The sequence below is a fragment of the Eriocheir sinensis genome, chromosome 44 (assembly GCF_024679095.1).
Source record: "Eriocheir sinensis breed Jianghai 21 chromosome 44, ASM2467909v1, whole genome shotgun sequence".
NCBI classification, from domain to species: Eukaryota; Metazoa; Arthropoda; class Malacostraca; order Decapoda; family Varunidae; genus Eriocheir; species Eriocheir sinensis.
Window position 1 is genome coordinate 6,616,611 of NC_066552.1, and position 21,242 is coordinate 6,637,852.

A 21,242-nucleotide genomic window follows, 5' to 3' on the forward strand; every position below is an offset into this window, starting at 1 on the left:
CCCTCAACTTCTTTCCATGTCCTCTTGTTTCTCTCTCGTTCCACACACACAGGTCCTCTCTGTTCAAATGCTCCACTCCGCTCACCACCCTGTACACCGCTATTAGGTCTCCTCTTTCTCTTCTTCTCTCCAGGGTTGTGAGCCCCATGCTAATGAGTCTTTCCTCACAAGTCCGATCTCTAAGTTCCGGTACCATCTTAGTTGCCACTCTCTGCACTCTTTCCAGCTTTCTTATGTTCTTCTTTTCGTTAGGAGACCAGACCACTGCTGCATATTCCAACCTTGGCCTTTTCATTGTAACTATTATTTTTTTCATCATCTCGTCCAAATACACAAATGCCGTCCTTATGTTCCTCTGCAAACTCATAGTTTGTCCTGTTATCCTGTTGATCTGTTTGTCCGGTGACATGTTCTCCGAGACAGTCACTCCCAAGTCTTTTTTTTCCACAACTCTGCATATTATCTCACTTCCCATTTTATAATCATATTTACATCTTCTACCACTCCTACCAAACTCTATTTTTTTACATTTCCCAAGGTTGAACTCCATCTGCCATGTACCACTATTTTTATTGTATTTTATGTACCCATATTTTATCCAGGTCTCTCTGCAATGCCTCACAGTCCTTCACATCATTCACTCGTCTCAATAGCTTTGCATCATCTGCAAACAAACTCACATAGCTGCTCACTCCGTCCATCATATCATTTATATAAACAGCAAACATTATTGGCGCCAACACCGAACCTTGTGGGACCCCACTCATCACAGGGCACGTTGAAAACCTTGTCCCTGATTATTGTCCTCATTTCCCTGTGTGTGTGTGTGTGTGTGTGTGTGTGTGTTTGTGTGTGTGTGTGTGTGTGTGTGTGTGTGTGTGCACATACACATTAGTCCAAATTTTTATTTAAGTAAGAAGTAATTTTTAACTATGTCCAAGAATACTGGACCAGTTGTTTGTGTAGGCATTATAACAAGCATCACTTTACAGCGTGGGGAGGAGTTGCCGTTACTCAGTGATGGAGAGAGTGAGCGTCAGGAACACCTCCCTAACCGGGATTCTGGCAACGTTCCTGAACCTCCACACAGCGCACATTTCCTGGAGGCTCATGTCATTTTTGAACCCCTGCTTTCAGCTATTGGAGTCATTACTCAGCAGGTAGGGAATCACCTGATTTTGGAGTCAACAGTGGGAGAGGTAACTTCACTAATTAGTATGTATGGTTACCTGGAGATATGTAGATATAAAGAATGACAAGTTTAAGAATTAATTAATAATCAAAATATATCACTAAGATTAATTAGTATTCCTACCTTGTTTGAGGTCTGAATTCCAAAACTTCCAACATAAAATATATTTTCTTTCTCAAAAAGCCATAAGGTTTTCTTTTTGATTGAAGTACATATATGCCCCTAATATTTCCGTCATATTACCAGGTGAATGGAGGGCCATTGGAGCAGCTGGGGTCCAATGTGTCCATCACAGGAAGCGTGGAGACTCTGCGTGTGGACATCATAGAATCGGAGGCGTCAAAACTCAACCGGAAGAAGAGAAAGACAGGGCTGCACCCAGGTAACGGAGATGGCATCTCCTCAGGGGACACCTGTGAATCAGAGGGTAGGTAGAGTGTGTTGGTGAGGGTGGTGTGGACCCTCTCCTGCCTGCCTGCCCCACCCACCCATACTACTGCCTCATGGTTCTCCTGTGCAGCTGCTGTACCTCGGAGGACTGCTTTGTGCCAGTCCCTCTGTCAGTGCTATTCAAGTTCTGCTGTCAATAGCACTGCCTCTTTTTTCCGTGGCAGCCTGGCAATACATTATAGAGTCTGCTTCTTTATGACAGGTGCCATGGTACTAACATTACAATAGTTTATGGGTGATGTGTGCTTGCCACAATTTCATGCATAGTTGCATTTTTCTAGAAATGGGAGAATACATAAGTCATCACATAGGCATGTGCTCTTAGAGATAGAAAGCATAAAGTCATGGAGACACAGATCAAAATGAAATTATCAGTCACAAGCAGCTGACTACAAGCTGTTCAGTCACTGCTGTCAGAGTGACTCCTGATAAGAGACAAAAGACATGCTGTACCATCAGAGGCAGACAGAGGTGTTGGGAATGTATAACACCTGCCACACCTGTGTCTGCCTCTGAACCACCTGTTCCTGTGTTGTGCCCATGCCCTGGGGCCTCTGCACTGTATGATTAATGCTTCACAGCTGCTGGGACTCTTCAGAGCACTCTCACTCCACTCCTAATCAAACTGTTGTGTCTCAGCCCCAACACCACAGTGCCTGTCCTGGTTCCTCAAGTTACTATTCTGCCTAAACAACTGCCTGTTTGTTGCTCTTCTTCAGAAGCATATGAACACTAATTATCTTATATAATTATAATAGTAATTTATCTTGAAAACTATCCATATGATTTACTCCTAATAATTAATTGGTCAATATGTTACTTGCAGGGAAGTTCTTCCTAGATATAGGGATTGAGGTTCCAGCTTTCCTTTGTGAGCGTGTTGGGTTGGAGATTGATGTGAGCAAGGTGACCGATGATTCCCGGGAGTGGGTGAACCACCAGCCCACCCTGTTTGTCTCCCGCAGTGCCCTCAAGCAGCACACCTCCACCATGGTTCACTTCTCCCTCAACGTCAACTACATAGCACAGCAGGCAAGTTCACAAGGGAACACATCACAGCCTTTTCTCTAGTGCTGTTGTGTTACAGTTATAGATGAAGGCAGCACAGCAAGTACTGAGCTTGAGGTATGCAAATGATGTAGGTATGGAAAGAAGGTACATCATGCATCATGCAGATGGAGTAACATGCAGAAAGTGCTTTCTCAGAGAGAAGGTCCTTGTAGCTGTAACAATTTGAAGTTTAATTTTTTCTCAGGTCAACATGCCACTGCTGAGATTACTGCACCAGATCAGCTCCATGTACCAGAACGCCAGGGCAACACAGATTGGCCTCCGAGAACAGAGGCCGATGCGTGGGAAGGACAACAATCTGCCGACACACCACAAAGAAGGATCTTACTCAGGTGTGACAAAAGGGAATGTAAAGAAACATTGACCTCTACATGTCTTTATGAAATGTAAATGTGTATTGAAGGTCAACATCTTACATGCACTTATGAATGGCCAGGAAGTATTAGACAGTTGTGTAGTTAATGTTGACCTTATTTAATCCTTTTATCCTTCTCAGAAAAGGCGTATGTAATGTAAACATTGTGTTTTGCCTAGCATCAAAACACCCCTATAGCAACAATAAGCATCAGTAATTTATGACACTGAGAAACAAAATAGGTACTGTTATTAGGTAGCTAAGTTTTAGTGAATATACATGTAAGTATTAGAGACTGAACAGTCACAGCAGACAATGCTTCCCCCACAGAGCTGCATGAGGGGGAGTACAAGGCCAACGAGTACAGCCTCAGCATCAGCGAGGAGCAGGCAACCGTGTCCTCCCTGGCAGGCATCAAGGGACCTCGTGGCTCTGTGGTGTCCTCCCTCTCCACCCGCATATCCCCTCCTCCCACCACCTCCAGGACCACCCGCCCTCAGAGCTTTGCCCAGAGACTCCGTTCCTCCACAAAGATGAGTAAAGGCAAGTGACAATGATTTTATTTAGATGTATTTACCTAGTTGTATTTACCTAGTTGTGACATTCGGGAAAAGAGCTACGCTCGCGCTGTCCCGTCTCCACATCTGCTCTTATCCAACTTTTCCTTAAAATCATGAATGTTTCTTGCACAAACCACCTCCTCCCCCAGTCCATTCCACAGCTCAATGCTTCAATGTGATAATGTATTTGTGTGTGTCATTCTCCTGTTACTAGTGACTTCTTTTCTGCTTCCAGAAGTTTATTCATATCTTATATACAGTCGTATGAGGTGGATGTTATATCAGCATGAGATCCATCAAGCCTAAACCAACTACAGAAAGGTCCTGAGCAGCACAAGATCAAATATCCAAAGCAAATATCCAAGCAAAAATGATGTGTAGGCTGGGATAGGATATAGGAGATAATAGGATATAGATAGATATATAGACACATGTATTTTTGATACTACTGAGTTAGAATAGGGTTAACTGATGATGGTATTGATAATTATGATGATGATGCAACCCTCTGGCAGGGTACACTAACTTAGGAGCTGAGCGAGGCACAGGCAGCCCGCTCTTCAGTATCAGCGTGAGTGGCTCAGGCCTGGAGGGAGCCACCATCTGCTCCTCTGATAAGTCCCCCCTGCTGGGTGCCACCGAGGCCCCCACACCCCCAGTTGCGGCCACAGCCACCCCAAAATGCTGGCGCAATATCTACTACCTGCTGGACTTGTACACCACCACACCGGAGACCAAGACAGTGCAGCAGAGGTGAGGCGGGGCACACTACTGTTCTGTCTGAACTATCAACCTCTAGACAGATTTTGTAATGTTTCTAATGTCTAATTATAGCTCTCTGCAAATCCTTTAAGTAACAAGTAAGGTAAAGAGAATATGTGCTGGCTTGTCTGGCAGGTCATCAGTGACTGGAGATGCCTCAGAGGGCTACAAGGGGAGCCGCAAGTATGACATCCTGAAGGAGAGCAAAGCAGCAGACATTGAGGCCGGCCCACCATCCCCTGCCGTCGCCCTGCCCCCGGTGATGGCTGACAAGACAAAGGAACTTGGTGAGGGGGCATGACATCTTGATCTAGTAATATTTATCCTCCTTATGCAGATGTAGACACATATAGGTCTCTAAAACAAGGAAAAGAGGCCACTGAATGCAACAAATGTGTCCCATGCCTGCTTTAATTTGTGTAATCATTGTGAGAGAGAAAGGGAGGTAATACATGAACTTGATTTCCCAGGTCTTATATCCGGGGAGAGAACTCCCTTCGTGGTGTTTGGTCTGGCTAAGATCCACAAGACCAAACTGTTGGCCACGCTCAGTGGACTGAAGCTGGAGGCGGAGATGAATGCCGTCCACTCATCCCTTACTTTTAGGTTAGTGAGAGAGAGAGATAGAGAGAGAGTGAGAGGGGAGAGCAAGAGTGAGAGCGAGAGAAAGAGAGAGAGAGGGAATTACAGCATGCAGAAGCTAATCAGTCTCTGCCAACAGGGAGAAGGTACGCGGGGCCAAGACACAGGTGAGGGCCTCCCACCGCACCTCAGAGCTCACCCACACGGGCCACATTGGGGACACCATGATTGTGCTCTTGGAGGGCATTGCTCCTAACCAACAGTGAGTATTGGAACTGCTCTTGGGGGCTTAGAAGAATATAGAGGTTTTAAGAGGGTAATGGAAGTGTGGTTGCCATTCCTTCTGTTACTTCCCTCTGTCCTCCCTCTCTTTTCTGTGCCTCATCTGCTTTGTTTCCTATAATTTTGTTGCTTCACTTCAGTTCTTCTTCCTGCTCTCTTCTTTCTCAAGTGGATGCAGCTGCTGTAGATAATTCATGGTGTTTAGTGTTGGCCTGTCTCTAGCTGCTTATGACTCTTGAGTGTCAGATATTCAAATATTGGTTATTTAGTCATTCTGGAAGCTCTTCTGCTGTGGTCATCCCCTGGTGGGAGCTTCTAGGAGCAGGCGTCGATGAAGTGATGATGATGATAGGCATTCTCCCAGCAAAAATACATTATCAGTGGTTGATATTTATCTTGTCAACTTTTCAGTCAATCCAATTATCTTGTGCAGGACGGTGGTGCGTGTGACCATTGGCAAGAGTCAGGGCCTGTACACCAGCCTGTCCCGCAAGACCAAGGCCAAGAACAGTGCGCTCATCACTATTGGCGATGTAAATGTGGACATCCCCCAACACCCAGTGATCTTGCATGACATGATGACCCGCAGCAGCAAACAACTCTCCTCCACACTCATGGTAAGTATTAGGCACCTATACATGAACATTTACACCCACACTCATGAAACAAACCCTCAATATTCTGTTGTTTTGTTAACCCCCTTCCCTGCTGTATGCCACATTGATTGATTGATTCATACATCACATACTTCACCTGATCATTAAGTTGATCTCTTCACCACTCACATGCTCTCCTTATCACCATCTACTTAACACCTCAGGAACTGCGTGTGGCTCGGCCCAGTGCTCGTCTTAGCCGGGGAGCCACAGCGGACGAACCTGACCTGACTGCCTCCCCTCGGCCACCTCAAGAGCCTCCAGGACCTCAGGAGCCAATTCCCCACGAGTCCCTCCTTCACCCACTAGTCATTGAGTTCTCCATCTTACTACAGGTACTGAGTTTTCTCTCTTAAGGAGAGCATCCGCTGTGGATTAAAAAAAAAAAAAAAAAAAAAAAAAAAATCGATAAAATTGAAAAAAATCACATCTTCGTACATGCCCCGGCTAGCTTGTGGCAAAATATTATGAAGAAATAAGCAAAAATAACTGAGTTATGGCTGATTTCCCACCCCCCGCCCTCTTCCGCTCGTCACTCACGTCACTATAAAACACTTGCCTGCACCATGACGGGCTGGGGCCGACTACCATCCAGGCCCCTCAAGAAAGCCTACTGGCGCATAAGGCTGGGACGTTAAAACAACAACAAAAAAAAAAAAAAAAAAGCTATATTTATACACAGGTGCATACATCATCAAGTTTCAGCATAGTAAATGGCCTAAAAGAATATTTGTATGGCATCTTGAGGCAAATTAGCATCTGCAATGGCCTTGGAGGCAGCAGAGCTGACACATACATCAGTGAATATCAGTCACCCCGGAGGAGCCAGAGATAAGTTTCGCACGACGGCTCATGACCAGGCTTTCCAAGAAAAGGACGCCATCAGACACACAAAGTCCTTCAAAACAAAGAAAAAACTGGAATTCAGTAAAGAATACCAAATGGGAAGGCATCTAGGTTTAAAGGGCTAACTCTTTAAGTCCCCGTAGACTTTAACTCCTTTTTATAAAACGGGATTAGTTTAAGTTTTTCTGTAATAACTTCGCCACTATTTGACCAATTTTAATAAACAATACATCATTGGGAAGAGGAGCTGAAGCGCAAGTTTCTTTTCAATTACGGGACACTTGTCAGAAAAAATTTAATATCATTAGATACACCAACAAAATTGAAAAAAATTATCATCATTTAAGAAAAGCAAAAATTGAAAAATCTTCCATGATGAATCTTTTGGATTCTGCTTTAAGTTTATTTGGTAATTTTTTCAGCAGCGTAGGTCATTAGATGAGAAACTGGGAGTTTAGTTTTTTTTTAAATTACATTTTATTTTTTCCTGCTATTATGTATCGACTTATAGATCTCAAAGCAAGCATATATCACTTCACCATAAGCATACATTTCTCATGAATATAATCACGATCATATGCTAATAATTAAAGAAGTGGCGGACGCTCCCCTTAAATCATTTAGTAGTGCTTTGAGACAAGTGCCATTTCTGTTTTGTGCTTACTCCTTCTGTTTCCTCATTTACTTCTCCTCAGGGAGAGTTTTTTTCCTCAGCCATGATTAGAAAGGCCCTGGATAGGCTAGATTTGTAGGGTATTTCAATGTCTGTGGTTTTAACCCGGCAGCAGCGACGGGCCAAATTTGTGGCTTTACCATGTATCAGCAACGGGCCAAATTTGTGCCATGATATAAACCCCCAAAAATATATGATACATAATCTGATCACAAATGCTTTGATATATATTATGAAATGGTTTGTGTGAGGGGTGATTTTTTCTCATTTTTCTCGCTTGGAGGGACCATTAAGAAACATGGTCCCCGCTGCTACCAGGTTAAGGAGTGGAGACTAATGAATAGCCTTGATATAAGCCAGCAAACTGTTTTCTGTGGTTTATGTATTGATCATGAAGCCTTGGTATATAATTATTATCAGGGTCCTTTCTCACTCACAAGGACAGTTGACTCCAGCTGCTCAAATTGTATATATTTTGGGTTTATTTCCAAGTAAAACCTTAAGGAGAATATCAAAGCAGTTCCTCTTCCCTCTACTACAGACTTATGGCATAAAAATTACAAAAGTATTGTTTAAAGGGCCAAAATATGCTAAAAAGACAATGATAGAGACAAAAAACATGTAACAAGAGGTATGATAAAAGAAATATATAAAGATTGTACTGTACACTTTTATTCTCTTCATGTGTTGCAGAGCTTAAGCATCAAGACGATTGAATTTAATTGACAGCAGCATTGTTTGAAGGGCCAAAATGATGCTAAAGAAACAATAATAAAGACAACCCAGCAAGGAGTGATATAACAACAGATCCATGAAAAAAATAAATACACAAAGATTTTATCGCTTCCATTCTCTTCACGTGTTTCAGAGCCTCAGCATCCAGGCGGCGCTGCTCCCATCCCTGCAGGCACAATACCGCATGGAGCAAGTGTCCAGCCTGGGCTTCACCGGTGCCAAGGCCAAGTTCAGCATCCACCTCCCCACTCACCACCTCTCCTTCTCCACACGACTGCAGGACCTGGTATGGAGAGAGAGAGAGAGAGAGAGAGAGAGAGAGAGAGAGAGAGAGAGAGAGAGAGAGAGAGAGAGAGAGAGAGAGAGAGAGAGAGATGGGAAGATAAGAATTTTTTTTTCTACAGCAAGGGAGGCAGCTCAAGGGCAAAAAACAAAAATAGCAACAAAAAAACCCTTGTATATGCTTCTCCGACAAAAGAAAAAGACCGAAAATGAGAGTGAGAGAGACAGAGGCAGACAGACAGACAGACAGATAACTGCTTTCATGAGGGAGATACTTTTTCTTTTTACAGTGAAAAGATAAGGTCACGAAGAATAAGTGAAAATGGTTACTAAAATGATACTATATTTTGGACTGAGAAACACATGATAAAGATAACATGAAATTCACAATCATAGTAACTCAAACTCAGAGACTGTACTACCACTGGTCGGTATGTAGCTGCATGATTATTTCTTTTCACCTATGTTAGTTTGTCTCAAGTTCAGTGACACAATTTTCAGTACTTCCCAATACTTAGCTGCATGATTACTTTTTTTGCCTATCATGGTTTGCCTCAACTTCAGCAACACATCATTAACCCGGTAGCAGCGGGGATCATGTTTCTTAATGGTCCCTCTAAGCGAGAAAAATGAGTAAAAATCATCACTCACACAAACCATTTCATAAAACATATCAAAGCATTTGTGATCAGTTTATGCATCATCTATTTTGGGGGGTTTATATCATGGCACAAATTTGGCCTGTCGCTGCTACAGGGTAAAGCCACAAATTTGGCTTGTCGCTGTTACCGTGTTAAACTGCTTTCTTACTCCTAACCACTTTCCTCCCCAGCCAATATTACTTATCAGTCCCTTGGTGCATAGTTTTTACCCATCTCTGTCTCAATTTCAACAACACAAACATCAGACATCATTACACCTGCATTCTTACTCTTAACTACTTTGATCCCCAGCCACTACCACTTGTCAATACCTAGTCACATTATTATTATTATTATTTTTTAACCTATTTTTGGTTTGCCTCAGGTTTAGCAACAAGAACTTCAGATATCATTACGACTGCATTCTTACTCCTAACCACTTTGCTCCCCAGCCCAGCGACACACACCTGCCCTCGTCAGCCAGCATCCAGCTCCCTCAGGTGCATGTGGAGGCCGAGCTGATCCATGACGATGCCTCCAACACTGACCAACACGCCGGTAAAGACTACTGCTGTTTTATTTATTTATTTATTTATTTATTTTTTTTTTTTTTACAGTAAAGAAAGCAGCTCAAGGGCAGAAATAAGTGGGGAAAAAAAGCCTGCCAATCATTACTCCTATTAAAAATATATAGATGAGTGTCTGAAAGAGGAGTGGAGAGGTGTTACTTTATTGCCTCTATTCTCTTCTTCGTGTTTTCTTTTGACGTCCTTATTTTCCCTGATGGAGTTGGACGGGCTGTAAGTCTCTCCCATTCTCTTACATTATTGGTGCTATTATCACGATTATCAACTACACTATCACCAGACCATTACCTTACTGTTAATCTCTATTGTTATTACTATCTAACCATTCTATTGCTGCTGAGTTCCTATTGATATTTCAATTACTGCTGTAATCTACTTGTACAAATTTCCATCCTGTACCATCATATCAGTAATGTTAAGCTTATTTCTAAGGCATTGATTGATTGGTTTTATTTAGTAAGAGTTAGCTCATCATTCATCAATTAACATCTTTCAGGTACATTCATATAACTGCTGAGATAAGACAGTAGTAAGGATGCTAACTCTCACAAGGATAGGCCACACCTAACTTACCTCCAGAAGGGTCCCAGTTCTGAGACAAGATAGCACAGTCCAACGGAGGGGCAACAAAGTCCTATCACAGTATTAAAACTTGCAGCTTGCACACACAATATACCCACCTCCTTAATAATAATAATGAGAGAGGCTGTACTTGTTCTCTCCTTAGATGTTTGAAGTTATTGAGTGCCTTTTCATTTCACATGTTTTTCTGTCTCCACAGCTGCAGATGGGATGGTGCTGCGTGAGGGGAACTACTTGAGTGCTGTGGCGGATATTGGCGCCCTGGAACACAGCCTCACCACAGACCTGTTGAACCACCTTGTCTTTGTGCAGAAGGTATTCATGAAGGTGAGCCACAACTTGATTTAGTAGCCATTGATTTAGGTTTGTAAATGAAATGATATGAATGTTTGTGTGTGTGTGTACTTATCTAACTAACCTATCTTAATTATATGTGTTTGTATGTGTGTGTGTGTGTGTGTGTGTGTGTGTGTGTGTGTGTGTGTGTGTGTGTGTGTGTGTGTGTGTGTGTTTTCACCTGGTACCTATTTTTTTCATTATTACCATTACTTGCATGGTCCAAAAACCTATATTATATTTTTCATCACATACACTTCTTGTTCTCATTTTGTATCTAACTATCTTCTTTAAATGAATAATTATGCCGTGTCTGAAGGTGTCATCTCTCATGTGCAGGAGGTGAACGAGGTGGTGCAGAAAATGGCTGGTGGGGATAAGCCTGTGCCGCTGTGGTCTGAGGAGGGCACCAGCCATGTCTCCCAGCCCAGCCGTCTGCTCTTCATGCTGCAGCTTCGCCTCAAGGTACAGCATGGTAGGGGAAGAAAGGCAAGGTTAGGATGAGGAGCATCTGGGAGGTTTAATCTCCATGTTTGAAAAGTTTTGGGAATGAAAGAATAATGTTTGTGCTGGGGATGTGAATGTGAAATATGGAAGTGTGGAGACTGGGAGTACGGTTGGGAAGTTGGAGTGTTGATGGGGTGAATGAGAGTTGACAGGTATGGGATTAAATGTGCTGTGAGGAGGTGCCAGAACATAGAAATTTAAAAGTACTTCTCCCTCAGCCACACCCTTGGAGAAGGATCCAGTGAGGGGACGGCATCAGAGATAGATTTACCTTACATAAAGTTTTGTGGTTGTTGCAGGGAATCATCATCACTGCCACCACACCAACCCAGTCAGCTGTGCGCCTGGAGACGGGTGTAGTGGAGCTGCAGCTGAGCAACAGGGTGGAGAACATCAGCCGCCCCATCTACACCTCCACCGACCCTACGCAGCCCATGAAGATATTTGGCAAGGCTCAGGTGAGGGGAGGGGCAGTCATCCACCTTCCACTACACTAATTCTCTTACAAATGTGTAAAATTCCTCTTTCTTTGTCATGTTGATTTTCTTTTTAGAAGCATGTTTATTATTGTGGAAGTAAGCTGAGCAGGTTTCTGTGTGTCTTTGTTCCAGGTGGATATCAATGTGGCTTTGGGTCAGCTACTCAGGAATGACATGTTTGAGGAAGCAGAGCCGGAGTTCCAGCAGCTGGCCTTCTTCCGAACGAGAATATGTAAGTCTTCCATTCAGTGTTGGTGGAAGTGGTGATTGACTCTTTATGGTACAGTATACATTGATTCACTGATTCATGGTCTTCCCTTCCTCTTGTTACATTAGTTGATTATGATATTCCTATGAAGTATACTTTGGTTAATATGTTAGTCACTTGTATTGGAATTTCTCATTTTTTGCTATGAAACAATATGAAGGGATTTTCCACCAATGGCCTGTGTGTGTGAAAAGAAAGGTTTATGTATGCTCGGTGGTTAAGCTGCGTTTCTTGCAGGTTTACGTAATGCACTGTACAATGAGATGCTGAGTGTTGGGGAGGAGGGTGAGGTGGTGCTGATCACCCTGACACGACCCCTGGTGTGTGTGCAGCCCCTCGCTGTGGACAGGGCTGTGCTGGTCTGGCTCAACTACAAAAATGCTTATGAGTACTGGAGTGAACAAAGAGCCTCCCTCAACAAGGTGTGTAAGGGTGGTTTGGGATACCATATTGGGTTGTAAAATTCCCGGGAATTTTGAACTGGGAAACTTTCCATGGGAATTTTCGAGAACTTTGAGAAATGAGAATAATTTACAAGTTTGTCTATGGTGCCTTTGGGCTTTTTTTTTTTTTTTTTTTTACCCCCCCTGAGGCTGAGGTCATCGTTGCCTCTTTAGACTTCAGTTTTAGGGGGCTGCTATTGAATGTCCCTGAGCCTGGTAGTAGCACAGGCAGGATTGTTTAAGTGACACCTATGGCTATCATGTGTTTGAAGATACCCTAAACTTAACCTAACCTAACCTAACAAAACCCAAAACAGTCACTATGGGTCTTGACTCAGAAAATTCATATATTCTTTCTTACTGTGAGACTTTCTTAACAACAAAGTGAGGTCATTCTTTGTTGATTTATACCATAAGGTGCTGGCAATCATGTGTTTGAAGATACCCTAAACTAACCTCACCTAACCTAACCTAACCTAACAAAACCCCAAAGTTACTATAGGTCTTGACTCAAAAATTCATATATGCTTCCTACTAATGAGACTTTCTCTACAACAAAGTGAGGTCATTCTTTCTTGATTTATACCATAAGGTGCTGGCTATCATGTTTTGAAGATACCCTAAACCAGAGCTGGGCATCGCTAACGAATTTGAACTTCCGCTAACTTACTCCATAACTTTCGCAATCACAATTCTACAAATTTCGAGATTTAGTTTAAATCGCAATAAAAAATCCGCTATCACAAATAGCTACACAATATTTGCAGTCTTCCGCCACAGAACTTGACACTGCAAATGCAAACCGCAAACAAAAATTGTATTATCAATAGTTCTCAAATCTCTTTTCACTCTATTTGTGATGTAATGTTGTAGCTAGGCATTGATCATACATACGCTACTGCTACTTCAAATATGGATGATTTGTAATCATACTAATTAATTTGTAATAATCTGATAAGCATCTATTTCAAACTTATTTTTAATGAGAAGGACCAAAGGAAGTTCATCAGTGTGACTGTCACAACTAACTCCATATTCATATGCCCTATCTCCTTCAAAATACTTATTATGATATAATAAGATACCCTGAGAGGTTTATGTGAATATGCTTTTTGTAAAAAGTGGAAAAGGCAACAATTAAAAAAAGTTTTGAAGTTAATCAGTTTTTATTTTAATATTTGAAGTATCTATCAGATTGAGGCTGTCCGGGTTGGCTCCTCCACATGTTAGTGGAGGTTAGCGAAATTAATACCACAAACGCTAATCCGCAAATTAGCGACCTTTATGTCGCAAGTGCAAATCCGCAAATAAAAAGGAACTTCCGCTATTGCGGATTTGTGGACTAATTAGTGGAAGTGCCCAGCACTGCCCTAAACCACCAGGCCCCTCAAGAAAGCCTACCAGGGCTATAGGCCAGCATGTTAAAAAAAAAAAAAAAAAAATTTTTTTGCCAGCAGTAGGCTTTTATCACAAGCTAGCATGGAATAGCCATATTGGTTATTTTCCTTTTGACTAAGCTTGTATGCCCGTTAGCATGCTATCATCCTTCTTGTTTCTCTTTCAGGAGGTGCTTACAGCCACACAGCAGGTGTTTGAGAAGGTGCCGCAGTTCTCTTCGCTGTCTTCAGCTGCTCACATCACCAACAATGTGTTCCTGCATCTCACTGTGGATGACATAGGCATATGTTTGCCACTCAACCCCTGCCTCACAGTAAGGAGACCCTACTTATGGGATGAATAGGTCATTGATACTATTTGCAGTAAGGTTCCTCTTGGAAAACTTAAATGATTGGAGGGATGATACCATTGACATGTTGGGGATATTAAGAACTTGTTAATGAGGCTTGTACAGAGGTTACTTTTTTGTTTGGTTTGTTGATATATTGCAAAGGTGAACAAAGACTGATGGAATATTACCATTTGTTGCATTTATTATATAGGATTATCAGACTTGGATAATTTGAGTGTAGATCCAGATTAAAGTGCATTGTTCATCATAATAGGAAATATTTCTTTTCATCCATGGGGTATGCTGCATGCCATCAAGATTAACCTGGTACCTGTGGGGATCATGTTTCTTAAAGGCCCCTCTAAGCGAGAATAGTGAGAAAAAAATCATCACTCACGCACACCATTTCATTATATATATCAACACATTTGTGATCGGTTTATGCATCATCTATTTTTGGGGGTTTATATCATGGCACAAATTTGGACTGTCACTGCTACACTGTAAAGCCACAAATTTGGCTCGTCGCTGCTACCGGGTTAAATACTAGTCTTCCATCACCAGGTCAGTCACCAGGTAGACTCGACAGAGACCCGTGATGCCTTGGTGGTCACGCTGGAGAACACCATCATCTCTGCCTGCAACTCTGGCTCGCTGGTCTGCAAGGCGCGCTTCAAGGGCTTCTGCATGCGCTTTGCCCCAGAGTTTGAGACGAGCCTTGATGACTGGAAGCCTGATTTCAAGGACCATAACATCAATCTGTGCACAGTATCTGAGGGCACATATGAGGTCTGCAGCCGCACCGTTGCTGGACACTCGGAAAAAGGTGGGCAAAGGGAGATGAAAGCGAGGTGCTTATTATTAAAAGGAGGATTTTGTCCATATTTGTTATAATAAAGAATACTCAGATGTTTGCAGGGACACTTACAGTTTCTGCTTCCATTCCATCGTTGGTGAGAGCCTTCACATTTAGTAATCCTCCTCTAGACCACCCTGCTTCTGTTTTCCAAAGCAGTATCAACAACAAAAAATAAAGAAAACATACAGCTGAGCATGTATAAATGAATAAATGGAAAACTTGTTAGGGAAAAACTATTGTTCATATCTTGGGAATATTTGTGTAGAGTGGGTTATTATTCATCAGCATTTTTTCCATGATTATCCTGAAATGAATGTAAGTGTCTTAATGTTACCAAGTCTAGACACATGACAAACTACATTCCCACAGCGGAGAATGCCAAGTGGCTGCTCAATGTTCAGTGGCAGATGGAGGGCGTAGACCTTCACCTTGATGTCAACATTGGCAAGCACCTGAGTGCCCTTGCCCGCACCCTCACCATGCTTACTGGGGCACCAGACATTACCGTGCCCCAGGGAACCTATGACTCAGATGATGATGTGGACCACAACGACCATGCAGCATCACAGGTGGGCCATGTGTGTGTGTGTGTGTGTGTGTGTGTTCTTATAATTACATCATCTCATCCAACTGGAGTTTTTGTTTTTAGTGATATATTTTTCCAGGTTGGTCATGCATCCTATTCATTGTTTGATTATTATATGCCTACTGCTGATGCACATGATTTTTTCCTTCTTGACCACTCTTGTTTTACTTATCATGTTGACTGATACATCTGACCATTGTTTAGCTGCTCTTGGTCCTTCCATTATGTCCCTTTTTATGTATTATTTTTCTTTCTCACCTCAGCAAGAGTCAGCTGCCCTCAGGAGGCAGGCTACAGTTAATGAAAGTCTGCCAGCCTTTGTTTTTGATCCCAGCCTGGATGCCCGGCAGCGTGCCAAATTGCTTGAAATTGAAATGAATGAGCAAGCAAAGACAGTCAATGATCTCAAGTCTCTAGGGGCCTCAGCCTCCACCATTGAGCAGGAGATGCGCCGCCTTCAGGAGCTGGAGGCCCTGGTGTTCCATGACTTCCGGCGTGATGTGATCAAGAAGCTGCGGCGGCAGAGTGTAAAGGCGACTTCCATGAAGGACCGGCTGGGTCTTGGCCCCAAGTCCCATGTCAGGTCCAAGAGCTTCAGGGTCCCATCTCCCACCATAGAAGTGAAGGAACCACCACTGTAAGAACCACTGTATTACCTTTCTGCTACATACTCTAAAGAATTATAGGTTGGCTTTTTCTCAACATGATGCATACCTTTAGTAGAATTGAATGATCAATCTAATTACTCCATTGCATTTTGCTTCCTCTTATTCCATCCTTTGAACTTACATGATAGGTCTGCTGGGGTACTGTGAAGCATTAACTTGCTATTATATAAATGGTTTTAGTGTAGTTTGCCTCACTTTTGTGCATCTGAACTAAAAACAGCATACATAAATCTTTCACTCATTAGGTTTATACATGAGTGTGTGTGTGCTTGCATGTGTATGCGTGTGTTTGTATATTTTCCTCACTTCATATTTTGATAGTTCTGGAAGGTCATGGTTGTGTGTTTCAGGAGCTCTGGGAGCCACGGCAGCAATGACCAAGGCTCCGTGAGTGTGGACAGCTCCCCTTGCCACACTGCCAATGACAACACCGTACAGAAGGTCAAATTTGTAGACAGATCCCAAGGGTAAGTTATCACATCTTTGTGCTTATTCTGGGTAACCAGTCATTTGATTCCCCGCCCTTGAAGCATAAATTCACAACTTAGGCTTTATGTTTAGAATTTATGCCATCACAGTAATATAAGCTTAGCAGGCTTTCAGCTTTGTATTCTTTATTGATAGCTTTAATTAGAAAGAGTACAGCTTTTATGGATACTTCATTTTCTTTCTGTGCCTTCTCTGCTTTCATATTAATTACATAGCTATGAATAAATGAAAGTGAATCGTAATATTTTACATTACATTTCACAATAAAATACACTAACACCCAAGTTCAACAATCAGGTCCCCTCAGTTAAAACACAGAAAACTGATAAGGAGAGTTGCACTGCCAAATTTTCCTGGGACCTAGGCCTGTACAGGGCTCTGTCAACAGGACAAAACCTCTTTTTGGGAGACTAGATGTATGCCAGAGTAGATGAGGATGCTGAAAATAATTTAATGTAAATGGCCTCCAACTTGCTTACTAATCCAATTTTTTTTTAACTTAGTAACCTAACCTCTTATGCTAGATTATCTTTGATCTAGAAAAAAATGTATGTATGATTTAAGATTTATTCTTAGATGTGTATATTATTAGATTGTTTTCCTAAGTAGTCATCAACATTATTTATTAGTAGCTTGTTACAATGTGAGTACAGGAACTTTCCCCAAACTATGCTTATTTTTAGACTAGTTCCCATCACAGCCTGTATGAGTAAATACTGACTCACCACTAGTGTATCTGTCTGTTAGTTTTGCCTCATAAGCATGCTGCTCTAACCTCAACACCCAAGAGGCTGGCTGTTGCTTCCTGGCCCTCATTCAGTGCACTGTTTACCAATCAGACGGCACCTCTCCTTCACCAGTGGGTCCTCGGACTCCTACCCTAACGATGACCTGGACAACAGTGAGGTCTTCCTGGGCACTCCAGGTCACCTGCGCACCCCAACCCCCACCAATTTGTCTGACCCAGAAACTGAGACTATCACCCTCACTACCCTCAGGTATGTGGCAGTGATGAAAAGGATGTGAGAGTGAGTAGTCATACATGAATAGGAGGTTTGAAGTAAGGAAGAGGGTGTGTGTGTGTGTATTGGTGTACGTTTATGAGGTGCTACATAATTATGTCCTCCATTGTTCTTCATATTTGAGGTAAAGAGGTTGAAAAAAAGTCACTCACTCCTCACCACTTTTCATTTTCTTACATTCAACTATTTGTTTTACCCTTCCTTTTGTATAGCAACAATAATGGGCAGCAATTACCATATCCTTCATGTTTATCATTTCATCTCTGGCTCTATACCATATGAAGATTGATAGATTTTAGTTACTGATGCATAAATGCATCTGTTGCAGCAATGAAAATGTGGAGAACGTGGTGCCTCGCAGTGTTGGAGGACTTGAAGGTCTGGTGAGTGTGCTGGACCAGCCACCCCACCATCGGCCTGGTGTGGGTGGGGCCAAGGGAGTCTCAGGCGCAGGGGACAGTGGTAGCACCCCAGGCACAGCCACAGCACCTCTCTCCAGCCACTCCAGTGCACACAGCTCAGGTGGGGGAACTGTAGTAGCTGCCTCAGCCATAACCTTTGCCTTAGACTCTTTATGATTAAAAGAAGTAATGGCTTCTGGGATTTATGTGCTCTCAGGGAATTGTAGGAGAGTTGTTCATTGGCTGGCATAGCTTTATGATGGTGTGTGTCCCCCTTCACTGCCCCAGATTAATTGGTTTGGATTTAAACTGTCATTGAGTAGTTTTCCACCTGTATCAGACTGAAACAAACCCTCAGATAATAAAAATGAGAGGCAGCCAATCCTCTTGTAGTTCCCCAGAAAGACTCTGCTGGCTATTCTGTGTGCACACCTAAGTCCTCTGTGATGCACAGAAGGTATGTTGTGTTCTCATATTATGTTGGCAGATCCCAGCCTTTACTTCACTGTGGAGTATTTTTGGTCTCTTTTGATATACTTTGCACACCAGCAGCAGGACACCTTTTGCTGCACCATGTTGATGTTCTCTGTTAGTTGCTTGGTGGATCTCAGCTTCTTATGTCCTTCTTTTACCACTGAAGCAATACATACAATACAGGGAAAAGAATAAGTAAGCCATGAGTTGTTCTGAAGTCTTTTTAAAAACTGTTTCTTCAAATCTGATCAGTAGTATATATTCAAGGAAAGACTGGTGTATACATAAAAAATCTTTCATCAGACATACACGCCTGAGTGGCATAACATTCCCTTCCTTTTTACTGTTTATTCATAAAGTCCCTGAAAGGTGTGTTTCTAGTGGATTAAGTGTTTACTTAACCTCATTTGGCTGTATTTGGTACTGACCGTCATATCCTTTGAGTGTTTTCTGTTAACCTATATATACAGTGAGTGTGATCTTATTTTCTGTGGGTGTGAGGACTTTGATGTGGCTAATAGTATTAGATGAAGCAGTAGAAAACTCTTTGTTGAAGTGTAGTCCCTCCCTGAATTTTGGTGTAGTGTGTTAAACCTTGAGACTAACACAGGAATGAGTTTGGTGAGGTAAATTTAACTAGGCTCTGTTTGTGTGTGTGTGTGTATTTACCTAGTTGTATTTACCTAGTTGTAGTTTTACAGGGCCTGGGCATTATGCTCGTGTGGTCCCGTCTCCGTGTCTGCATTTATCCAACTTATCTTTAAAGCTTTGCACACTCCGCTGATACTGTATCCGCTCAGACTGTTCCAAACCTCTACATTTCTTTGCGGGAAGCTATACTTCTAGTGTCTCTCAAGCATCTCCCTTTCTCAATTTTTTACTGTGTCCTTCTATTTATTTCTGCTTCTGTTAGTAGCAGTTCTTCATTATCTCACTTCATCTATTTTGTTTAATAATTTATAAATTTGGATTAGGTCTCCCTTTCTCTTCTTTGTTCCAGTGTTGTTAAGTTCATTTCCTTTAATCTTTCCTCGTATATTAATCCTCCAACTCTGGGACCATTTTGATGCCATCCTCTGTATTCTTTCTAGTTTCTTTTATATTCTTCTTATGGGGGACCACACTACCTCTGCATATTCTAATTTTGGTCTAATCATGGTAGTGATTAGCCTTCTCATCATGTCCTTGTCCATGTAGCTAAATGCTAATCCAATATTTCTCACCAAGTTATATGTGTCTCTAAAGATCCGATTTATATTACTCTCTGGTTGATTATCATCCCTCATCACTACTCCCAGGTCTCTTTATTGATTCACTTTTTTTTTTGTTTCTACATTTCCCTTTTTGTATATCCAGTTTGGTCTTGTTTCACTTTTACCCATTTCCATAACATGACATTTTTTTCATTAAATTCCATCTCCCAATCAATCTCCATTTCCAAATTTTGTATAGGTCTTCTTGCAATATTTCACAATCTTCTTTGTTTCTTATATGTTTTTGTAATTTAGCGTCATCAGCAAACAGGTTTATGTATCTATTAACTCCTTAAGACATGTCATTTACATATACCAGGACGATGATCGGTGCTAATACTGAACACAGTGTTACTCCGCTTTCTACATTTCTCCATTCTGATTTTATGTCTTGACCACAGTTCTCATCTCCTTCCCATTAGGTAGCTTGCCATCCATTTTTCATATTTCCTTTCAATCCTCCTTTATTTTCCAGTTTCCATAATAGTCTTGTATGTGGAACTTTGTCAAAGGCCTTTTTCAAATCTAGATAAATACAATCAACCCATCCATCCCTTTCCTGAGTTCTGTCTGTCACTCTTGAGTAAAACTGAGTAAGTTTGTAACACATGATCGGCCTTTTGAAATCCATATTGTTTGCTGGTAATTAACTTATGCTCTTCTAGAAATTTAGTCCACTGCTTCTTTATTATTTTCTCACATATTTTGCACAAAACACTTGTCAGGGATATGGGTCTGTAGTTTGAAGGTTCATCTTTCCTTCCACTTTTATATATGGGGACCACTTCAGCCCTTCTCCACTCATTGGGCACCGTACCTGTTGCTACTGAACATCTAATGATGTCGTATATTGGAACAATTAATTCATCTCTACATTTTTTTAAAATATACCCAGAAACTCCATCCGTCCTACTGCTTTCCCTCTTCTAGTTCTCCCAGTAATTTATGGATCTCTTCTTTGTTTACCATAATCTCTTCCATATGAACTTCTATTTTATTCTCTTGTGGCTAATAAAGATTGTTTCTTTGGTAAAGACTTGCTGGAATTTTCTATTTAATAACTCTGCCATACCTTTAGGGTCATTGACTTCCACATTCCCGTCTCTCAGTCTTTCTATTGTTTCTTCGGTTTAGTCTTCCCATTTATAAATCTGTAAAACAACTTGGGCTGTTCTTTGCATTTTCCACAATATCCTTCTCATATCCCTTTTCTTCTTCTTTCCTTATTTTCACATATTCATTTCTCGCCATTCTGAAGTCTTCTTTGTTTCTTTGATTCTTCCTTCTTTTAGTCTTTTCCATGCTTTGTCCCTTTTTTCTTTTGCGTTTGCACATTTGGCATTAAACCAGTCCTTCCTGCCCTTAACTTTGGGTCTATATACGGGTATATTTTTTGACACCAGTGTTATAGGCTTCCATAAAGATATCATACTTTTCTTGTACTTTATTTTTCTCAGTAATTCATCCCATTC

At 41.8% G+C, this 21,242-nt stretch overlaps 1 protein-coding gene across 13 annotated transcripts in view; it reads left to right on the forward strand.

Moving 5' to 3' along the window:
• LOC126980366 (transmembrane protein KIAA1109 homolog) overlaps positions 1-21,242 on the forward strand; it is a 66,022-nt gene that overhangs the window by 26,477 nt on the left and 18,303 nt on the right. For 10 of the 13 annotated variants that reach the window (XM_050830209.1, XM_050830198.1, XM_050830203.1 and 7 more), the window contains 25 exons: positions 993-1,160; positions 1,439-1,619; positions 2,469-2,674; positions 2,898-3,045; positions 3,399-3,611; positions 4,144-4,381; positions 4,526-4,677; positions 4,861-4,996; positions 5,112-5,234; positions 5,688-5,871; positions 6,075-6,245; positions 8,298-8,450; positions 9,540-9,645; positions 10,456-10,583; positions 10,932-11,057; positions 11,399-11,557; positions 11,711-11,810; positions 12,084-12,268; positions 13,854-14,000; positions 14,583-14,844; positions 15,247-15,446; positions 15,727-16,100; positions 16,482-16,598; positions 17,460-17,618; positions 17,971-18,164. In XM_050830209.1, coding sequence (XP_050686166.1) covers positions 993-1,160; positions 1,439-1,619; positions 2,469-2,674; positions 2,898-3,045; positions 3,399-3,611; positions 4,144-4,381; positions 4,526-4,677; positions 4,861-4,996; positions 5,112-5,234; positions 5,688-5,871; positions 6,075-6,245; positions 8,298-8,450; positions 9,540-9,645; positions 10,456-10,583; positions 10,932-11,057; positions 11,399-11,557; positions 11,711-11,810; positions 12,084-12,268; positions 13,854-14,000; positions 14,583-14,844; positions 15,247-15,446; positions 15,727-16,100; positions 16,482-16,598; positions 17,460-17,618; positions 17,971-18,164 — 4,330 coding nt within the window. The remainder of the gene's footprint in view (positions 1-992; positions 1,161-1,438; positions 1,620-2,468; positions 2,675-2,897; positions 3,046-3,398; positions 3,612-4,143; positions 4,382-4,525; positions 4,678-4,860; positions 4,997-5,111; positions 5,235-5,687; positions 5,872-6,074; positions 6,246-8,297; positions 8,451-9,539; positions 9,646-10,455; positions 10,584-10,931; positions 11,058-11,398; positions 11,558-11,710; positions 11,811-12,083; positions 12,269-13,853; positions 14,001-14,582; positions 14,845-15,246; positions 15,447-15,726; positions 16,101-16,481; positions 16,599-17,459; positions 17,619-17,970; positions 18,165-21,242) is intronic. The other 3 variants (XM_050830204.1, XM_050830202.1, XM_050830207.1) reach the window with 3 other exon arrangements.